The sequence below is a fragment of the Hyperoodon ampullatus genome (genome assembly GCF_949752795.1).
Source record: "Hyperoodon ampullatus genome assembly, chromosome: 11".
Taxonomy (NCBI): Eukaryota; Metazoa; Chordata; class Mammalia; order Artiodactyla; family Ziphiidae; genus Hyperoodon; species Hyperoodon ampullatus.
The window spans coordinates 58,423,497-58,432,912 of NC_136924.1; the positions used below are offsets into that span (position 1 = coordinate 58,423,497).

The following is a 9,416-nucleotide window of genomic DNA, read 5'->3' on the forward strand; positions in this document are numbered from 1 at the left end:
CTCCCGCTGCGGAGCACAGGCTCCGGACGCGCAGGCTCAGCGGCCATGGCTCACGGGCCCAGCCGCTCCGCGGCATGTGGGATCTTCCCGGACCGGGGCACGAACCCGTGTCCCCTGCATCGGCAGGCGGACTCTCAACCACTGCGCCACCAGGGAAGCCCTGGAATTATTTTAAGGGGGACAAAAAAATGTTCTAAAATTAAATAATGGCAATGGTTGCACAAGCTCAGAATATGCTAAAAACTATTGAACTGTACCCTTTAAATGGGTGAATTGTATGGTATATGAACTATATTTCAATAAAGCTGCTTTAAAAAAGAAATAGTTTTAAATATTTAAATTCTAAGAGGCATCATGCTCATATAGACACATCAATAATTTCTTTCACTCAATGACCTTACAAGGAAGAAATAACTCAGATATAAATTGCATTAAAAACAAAAACAAAAAAAGTGCCAGTCCCAATTCATCTCAAATATTTAGCACAAACCTGATATAAAAATATATCAATATGTACTATGGTTATGTAAAACATAATATTGTATGTCAACTGTATTTCAATAAAATATATATAACAAAAAAATTTTAATTAAAAAATTAAAAATTGGGACTTCCGGGCTTCCCTGGTGGCGCAGTGGTTGAGAATCCGCCTGCCGATGCAGGGGACACGGGTTCGTGCCCCGGTCTGGGAAGATCCCACATGCCGCGGAGCAGCTGGGCCCGTGAGCCATGGCCGCTGAGCCTGCGCGTCTGGAGCCTGTGCTCTGCAACGGGAGAGGCCACAGCAGTGAGAGGCCCGCACACCGCAAAAAAAAAAAAAAAAGAAAGAAAGAAAATTGGGACTTCCCTGGTTGTCCAGTGGTTGACTCTGCGCTCTCAACGCAGAGGGCCTGGGTTCGTTCCTTGGTAAGGAAACTAGATCCCACATATCTCAACTACGAGTCTACATGCTGCAACTAAGAGTTCACATGCCGCAACTAAAGATCCCACATGCTTCAACGAAGATCCCACGTGTTGCAACTAAGACCCAGCGCAGCCAAATAAATAAATAAATATCTAAAAAATTAAAAATCTATCAAGGGCCTCCCTGGTGGCGCAGTGGTTGAGAGTCCGCCTGCCGATGCAGGGGATACGGGTTCGTGCCCCGGTCTGGGAGGATCCCATATGCCGCGGAGCGGCTGGGCCCGTGAGCCATGGCTGCTGAGCCTGCGCGTCCGGAGCCTGTGCTCCGCAGCGGGAAAGGCCACAGCAGTGAGAGGCCCGCATACCACAAAAAAAAAAAAAAAAAAAAAAAAAATCTATCAAAAATTTTAGTTCAAGATGACAAACTCAGTATAAAATTTATCTTCAAATTTTTTTGTAACTCACAAATTTGGGATGTAATGTTTTCATTATGGTTGAGTTCAAAGTATTTAATTTCCATCATGTGTTATACTTTGACCCAGAGTTATTTGCAAGACTGTTTTTTTTAAATTTCCAAATGTATGTTTGTGTTGCCAAATGCACACAAGCTCATGTGCCCGACGCACAGTGAAGCCAAACCAGAACATTGGAGTTTGGAGCAGAGAAAGGTTTATTGCAGGACCGAGCAAGGAGAACCAGTGGTTTGTGCTCAAAAAACCCAAATTTTTTTTTTTTTTTTTTCAGTACACGGGCCTCTCACTGCTGTGGCCTCTCCCGTTGTGGAGCACAGGCTCCAGACGCGCAGGCTCAGCGGCCATGGCTCACGGGCCCAGCCGCTCCGCGGCATGTGGGATCTTCCCGGACCGGGGCACGAACCCGTGTCCCCTGCATCGGCAGGCGGACTCTCAACCACTGTGCCACCAGGGAAGCCCAAAAAACCCAAATTTTTTGATGGTTTTCGGGGAAGAGTTTTTATAGGCAAAATTTGGGGTGAGGCCTGCAGGACATGTGACTTTCTTCTAATGGGTTGGTGGTGAGGTAACTGAGATGGTATTCCAGGAATCTTGTGCTCAGCTGGAATTTACCATCCTCCAACTGGGTGGAGGTCTTAGTTTTCACAGAATAACTCAGAAATATATTGTTATGTATATCCCTTTGTTACAGATGAGGGTTCTTGGCCTCCCTAATCAATAGAAATTGATCAGAGGTCAGACAAGAAATTCAGGCAAGCCTTTACTGGGGCCCCTGCTACAGCAGGGGGGAGCAAGAACGCACAACAGGTTCCCTTGCTGGCTCGCTCCCTGAGGGTTGGGTGGTGAGCTCGTTCCTTATAAGAGGTGAGGGTAGGGATGTGTCCAGGGGTCGGGCTGGAGGGGTGGCTTAGGTGTTTTGCCCACCCCTTAGGTGGTGGTGTGTGCAGGGAGCATGTGCAGTACCCTGCTTTTGCTGCGGGCTCTTCAAAAGCGGCAGTTGGGTTTTTGGTCTCTTTGTATCTTTTGTCCAGAATTTGCCCCAACTGTGCATGCACATTATGTTTAGTCCCGTACAGTCTCTTTGTATTTTGTTGCTCGAGGAGAGGTGTGTCCAGATGCAAAAACTGCAGCACTGCAGCAAAAGGTCCCAGGTCCCAGCCTGTCTCACCTTCAGGAGAAACCAGGGCCCTGCTTTATTGATGCACTATTGTTTTTTGACTGTTCATCCTTTGTTTCTGCATTCCCTCCCTTCCCTAATTAGTAACTGTTTGAATCTGCCCTTTGGAATTCAGGGAAGGTCTAGGAGGCTAAACCCTTTTTCCTACAAACTAGAAAAGGGGACACGGAAAGGCTTTTGTACCCCCGAGGGCCCCACAGGGTCCTGCTCAGTTTCATTTGTATTTATATTTTATGTTGCGGTCAAAGAATACAGTATGTAATACACAATTCTCTGAAATTTGAATTATATTAGTTGAGACCAAGTTTTTAAAATGTTTTATGTATGCTTAAGAAGGATAAGTATTTTTAAATTTTGGGTGTATAGTTCTATATATATTCATTAAATCAAGCTTGTTAATTGTGTTATTAAAAAAATAGAGGCCATTGCTGTAATCCAGTTGAGAGATGATGGTAGGCTGGGAGCAGAGAAGATAGAGAGAAGTGTAGAGATTCTAGATTTATTTGGGAAACAAAACGGACCCTTCCTGAAGTTGGAAGGAGATGCGGGGGAAAGGTGAAGGAAAGAGAGAGCCGTCAGGATGAACTTCTTGGTTTCTGGTTTATGCAATTTGACAGATGGCGGACCTATGCAATTGAGATAGAGAATCCTAGGAGAGATTAGAAATCTCTGTATTTTCCCCAAGAATGTGTTCTTATTTCCTGTGGGGACTAAGAGGGAGGCGGCAATATTGAGGCTTGGGGTGAGATTTAGCAGCTCTCCGCCTTTCCTTAAGTGCTCCATATATATATACATATATATATATTTATATATTTATTTATTTATTTATTTATTTATATATGTCTGTATACCGCTTATCACAGTATATTCACATTACAAGGTGTGGCACCCTCTGGACTAAGGGCTCAGAGGTCAAGGGGTGAGTTTCCCCTAGGCACTCAAGGACTTCGCCCAGAAACTGGCCCCGCCCTATCCTAGCCCCGCCCCCAGGAATTTCCGGCCGGCCCGCTCCTCTGTACCGCCGCGTCCCGAAGCGCCTGGCTCCGCCCCTACCGCCACCGCTGCCTTCTAGCCTAGAGTGATTGACGACTATGTTCTCCAATCGTAACGCCGAATGACCAATAGTACCAATCAGGCAGTAGCAGAGGCGGATGCTGAAGCTTAAGATGGGAGGGTGACCAGGAAGTGAGAGTGGAGGCTGAAAAGAGGAGTGCGCCCAAGCAGTGGTGAAGAGGTGACGGGACGCCTGGATTCCTCAGTTTCCTTCTTTTTTCATTCCTGGGTGAGGGGGTCCCTTCGCAGCTGGGAGCCAGGATCTCTATTTGCCTTTTTCAATGTGGGAGGGGGTATGTCTAGCTATGTAAGCGTTTGAGAATCTTTCCTGAGCCGCCTACCTCCTTTCGCCTCAAGGCAGGTCCTTCTCTTAGCCTGGGGTGGGGGTCCTGTCCCCCGTCACTCTTCTCCGGGAGCGGTTAAGTTGTTTAAGAGCCCTTCGCAGCTTATGGGTGGCTAAAGCCTTCCGGACTCGGTCTCGGAAAGGCGGATGAGTGATGGGGATAGCGAGATTCGCGGAGTTTGCCCCTCTCCGGAGGACTTAGAAACTTCCAACCACGGCCAGAGTTAGTGAAAGGTGGAGGGGCCCTGGGAGCTAGGTTCCTGTGGTTAGGGAACTAGGAATAGAATAGGTGTTGGGGGCGACGGAACGGGTGGAAAGAAACATTTCTTCTGTGGAGGTCATGGTAGTTCTCTGAGAGGCTGTTGCGGAGCGGGAGGCGTTGGAGTTGAGCTTGGTCTCTAAAACCCCTGCCCATTTCTGGGCCGTCAGCTTCTTGCCTTCATTTGTTTCTTCTCAGGCTGGAGGAAATAGCTGATCATGTGGAATCCCAATGCTGGTAGGTGTTTGGGGGGGGGTCTCTTTTCTTGCTCCAACCCCTTTTCAGAAGGGCCACAACAGAAGGTTTCTGTGTCAGTTTCTCCTCCACCTCTCCCCTAACCCGCAAAAGCAAAGTCCTTAGTCCATAGCTGACCGATGCTGTCATCTTTCCCTAGAATTCACTGTCTCCCTTTCTCCCCCGCCCTGCCAGGGACGTTACCTTTTCTCTCTCTTATGTAAGTTTGTCTCCCCTACCCTCCATTTTCTTTCCTCACCTTTCCGTTGAGTGAGAAACGAAATCCTCTTCTTTTCGTTGTTGTTTGTTATCAGAGGTTCTGGACAGTTCTAATCTTAATTGATTCTTTGCTTCTTCCACCAGGGCAGCCAGGGCCATATCCACACCCCCCTAACGTCGGGTACCCTGGAGGCTGCAATCCTGCCTATCCACCACCTGCCACCCCTACCTTTCCTCCAGGCCCCTTTCCCACTCCCCCAGGAGCACCTCAGGGGAATCCAGCCTTTCCCCCTGGTGGGCCCTGTCACCCTGTGCCACAACCAGGGTATCCAGGATGCCAACCCTCAGGACCCTACCCCCCTCCATACCCACCACCTGCCCCTGGCATGTGTCCTGTGAATCCATTGGCTCCTGGCATGGTAGGACCAGGAATGGTGATTGACAAGAAGATGCAAAAGAAAATGAGAAAAGCTCACAAAAAGAAGCAGAAACACCACAAACATGGCAAGGTCAGTGCCCTCTGGATCCTGGCTAGTAAGGGGTGCCCCCTCAGAGGGACTAGAGAGGCAGTGGGCGGGCAAGGAAGGAGGATTCGAAGTCTGAGGACATGGGGCAGCGATTGTGTAAAGGATTCCCACTGGGAAGAATCTGATAATCTTGATAATCTTGAGAAGAATTATTAGGCTAATTAGGCCTTCTATCTGGGAGGGGCTAGGCTGAGCCTTAAAATGGATATCGGAATCAAAAGCCTTTCTAATTTGCCTTTCTCTTCCCTGAACTCCACCCCTCCACACCCCATGTTTGTTTTAGCAGGTTGGACACACCCACTGAGGTGGTCAAATGTCAAGTAGTAGAGTCAGTCCTTTGACAAAGCAAAATCTTATATAATAATTAACAGATAATAATCTGGCCCTAGTTCCTGGAGTTTCTTTCTCTCCTTCAGTATTCTCAGGGTGTTGTGTTAATTACATGGGCCTTATTGTCCTACTGTCTGGCAGGAAAACAGGACAAGAGCAGTCAGTGACTCTCAGCCTCAAATAAAACCCTGAGTTTCATGCTCAGCCCCAACGCTAAGTATCCTGTATGCTCACTGCTGAAGGAAATCCTTGCTTTTGCTGTTTAAGGGACAGTCTGGTTCAAGACTCCTGACCTTCTTAGAAAGCAAAGGGCACTTGGGTGGAGATGTAGGGCACCAAAGAATGTCCCATGGAGTGATCAAAGTTCATCTGGGTCTGATGATATCTCCTTTCCCCTTTCCCCCTGCAGCATTCCAGAGGAGTGTTAATTAGCAAGGGTAGAAGGAGCTCTCAGGACAACTCTGGAAGTGTTGAACCAACCTCGATCTTGAGGAGGCCTTAATTTACATTTTTCTGCCTAGTATTTATTTGCCTTATGGCTTTGGGTGTTAATCCTAGTTCTGGATCTTTGGTAGAAGTCTGAGGAGAAGGAAAGGTGAGATTGAATGGAGACTCAAAAATGTTTTTTATGACAGTTGTTGATGGGAGTATGCATGTAAAGAACCTTGACTAGGACTCTCCCAGCTTTCTCTCCCGCCTTCCTCACTTTCTCCCAGTTGGGACTTAGGAAGAAGTAGAGACAGATGCACACACAGCTGCTGATTCTACTCACTTTTCTTAGACTCATAGCCGCTAGGAATGTCCATGCAGCTAATCATTATTATAAGGTAGCAGCTGTTTCCCTGTACTATACTATGCTTGTGCCTATAATTTATTCCTTGCCTAGGCATTGGCTTAGGTAAAGAAAATTGGAAATTTGCTCCAAATGCAGTAAATTCTGTACAGTGATTTAGGATGGTTTCATCCATTCCTGTATGCTCACTGCTGAAGGAAATCCTTGCTTTTGCTGTTTAAGGGACAGTCTGGTTCAAGACTCCTGACCTTCTTAGAAAGTAAAGGGCACTTGGGTGGAGGTGTAGGGCACCAAAGAATGTCCCATGGAGTGATCAAAGTTCATTTGGATCTGATGGTATCTCCTTTCCCCTTTCCCCTTGCAGCATTCCTCCTCCTCCTCCTCCTCTTCCAGCAGTGACTCTGACTGAATACAGGGCCTGGACCCTTCCCTCAAGTCTCTCCAGTTCTGCTCTCCCATCAAGCTTCAGATGCCATCTTGTACTGGGGGAAATTAGCCCTTGTGTCCCTCCCCCCGCCACCCCTGCAATCTAAGCCTCACTCTGCTGTTCAACCCTAACTGGCTAGGGAAAATGGGAAAAGAATTGCCATGGGCTAGCAAAGGCCATCTTCCCACTGCTTGGATAGAACTTTTAGCTGGTGAATTTTGCAGGAGAACTATTTTTTGAAGATGGTGAGATTTGAGCTAAATGCTGCAGACAAGTCTAAGAGCTGTAAAATGTGATTTTTTTTTACTTTCTTCTGTAATACTCATGATTGGGGAGATGCTGTGGAAATTTAATTATGGAAAGGAAAAAATGACCTGTACCTTTCTTGTAATTGTGGCATGCTTGGATGATTTAGTGGCAAATAAACATTTCCCAGCAGGCCTTTTATTGATTGCACTCACTGCAAGGCTGCTGGGAAGTGGAGTCCATTTGGCTGATAAGCTCTGACTGCCATTTTGGATACTGATCTCTACTCCTTAGCTCAGTATGCTATCTCAGGTCCTCCTCTCACTCTCCAGCTCTCAGTCCAAATAAAGCTGTTTCTCCTGGTCTCTGTTCACCTGTGCCATTACCGTGGTTGCGTCTAGCACATTCTACTACTTTCGCCTTCCACAGACCCTTTAAAGTGCATCAGTTTTGTGGTAAGGAACCAGCGTCATCAGGAAGACAGCATACTGTCCTTGTATGTCTCTAGTGGGAGGATCCTTCAGAATTGGTTCAGGCTTAGTGGAATGAATCTTTACTGTCTTCCATTTGATGAATGGATATAGGTCTTTAGCATAAGTTTTCATATCTGCTACCAAGGTGCTCAACCCTGGCTGCCCATCAGCTATCAGAGTGATTTAGGGCTTTGCCTGAAAGACTCTTGATAAGGATGGGGCCCAGCAAATCAGGATTTTTAAAACACTGTGGGTGATTCTGATGTACAGCTAGAACTGAGGGCCACTGATTTACCAAATGCCATACATGGTATTACACATCGGGTTCTCAAAGATCTGTTGAGTAGAGGAAAAAGACATCTAAGAGAACTAATTAATATAGATGCTATAAAATACCAGAGAGATATAAACCTAGAAATAACTGGGAAGTGAAGGAGGAGTCAAAGATGACTTCACAGGAAAAGTGACATTTTACCTCTAGGGCCGTGAGTGGAGAAACATGAGTACACAAAAAAGTGAAAGAATAGAGCTACCAAGTGGATGGCCGAGAAGGGCTGGGAAAGGCACGTGCTTAAGTACAGGGTCTAAAGCTCCATAGCATGTTTGAGAATCACAGGTATTCCAATGGAACTAGATTAATTCCCTGGAAAAGTATTATTGAGGAAATACTGTGTTGCGGGTGTTGAGGTACAAAGATGAATAAGACAGTCCCTGCTCTTCATGGCCTGCAAGAGCTAAGGGAGCAGATAGATATGTGAATAGGTTATTATAATACAGTAAAAGGGACCACAACAGAGACAGGGATCAAGCAGTGGGAGAGCAAAGGAAGGAGTGACAGTGCCAGTGGGAAATGAGTGAGGTCCTGGCTGGGCCTCAGGATGTGTAGGAGGTTCCTAGTTGGTAAATAACATAAGCTAACACCAAGCATTTATCATGTGCCAGGCACTAAGTGCTGTACATTTATAACTTGTGTTAATCTTCCCAGCAACTTTGTGAGGTAGGTACTCTGCTTCCATTTTGTGGAAGAAGAAAACTTCAGTCAGGATTCGAACTCAGGCAGTGTGGCTCCTGTGTCTATGCTTTTAACCCAGTAGATTTCAGGCAGAAGAAGCAGTTTCTCGCAGAGGCACAGAGTTGTAAAAAGGCGTGGGATGAAATTTCAGGAATTCCTGAGCCTGAGATACCATACAGGAGCCTGAAAGCAGGAAATGAGGCTCTAGATGGGTCTAGAGGAAGGAGTGGACTTGAGAGATTTTACTGAGTTGGAAACCACAGGGCTTAGGGATTGAGTGTGGGGCTTGAACAGGGAAGGAGTGTTTTTAGTTGGCTGGATTGCATCTACCACTTGTCCCTGGGGTGAGTTATATGAAATAAATGCTTAAAATAAATATATTAGAGCTAGCTTGTAATTTTATTAGGAAATCCAAGACCAAGGCCTGTTTTCCAGTGTCCTGGATTTGGGGGCCATTCTAATGTTTTTTTCCCAATCATACTCCGTTTTCATTTACTCATCAGCTCTTCCTTTTCGAGGAGGAGAGGGAGATGTGGGCACAGGGGGATTGTGAGGTGAAAGAGAAATAGATGTTGACAAGCAAACCACAAATTAAGGAGAGAGAATGAAGAGGGCCTCAAGGGGGAAAACACAAAGAGAAACAAAGAAATTAGGGAGAAAATTCACTGACCTCCTTCCCCAGTTTTAACCATGGACAGCCCATTTTCCCTTCCTGGCTTTTCTAAGTCACATGCACAGCACCTTGCTGTGTTGCTATTGTTGTTTCTCAAAAGTCTATTAACTTTTTGAAAGCTAAAAGTAATACATGTACTTGGGGGAAAATTGTAACATTTTTAATAGGATGTTCGGTGAAAAGTAATGTTCTCTTCTCATCGCAGATTTCCAGCTTCCTCCCCAAAGGCAACCATGACTACCAAATTCTTTTGTAAACTTCCAGAGCTATTCTG

At 46.2% G+C, this 9,416-nt stretch overlaps 1 protein-coding gene across 1 annotated transcript; it reads left to right on the top strand.

Moving 5' to 3' along the window:
* Positions 1 to 3,762: 3,762 nt before the first annotated feature.
* On the top strand, positions 3,763 to 7,348 carry PRR13 (proline rich 13). The gene is made up of 4 exons (XM_079714719.1): positions 3,763 to 3,835; positions 4,407 to 4,445; positions 4,806 to 5,170; positions 6,676 to 7,348. Exons 2-4 carry the CDS (start codon positions 4,427 to 4,429, stop codon positions 6,718 to 6,720), a joined length of 429 nt encoding a protein of 142 aa, XP_079570845.1. The 5' UTR covers positions 3,763 to 3,835; positions 4,407 to 4,426; the 3' UTR covers positions 6,721 to 7,348.
* Positions 7,349 to 9,416: the final 2,068 nt, after the last annotated feature.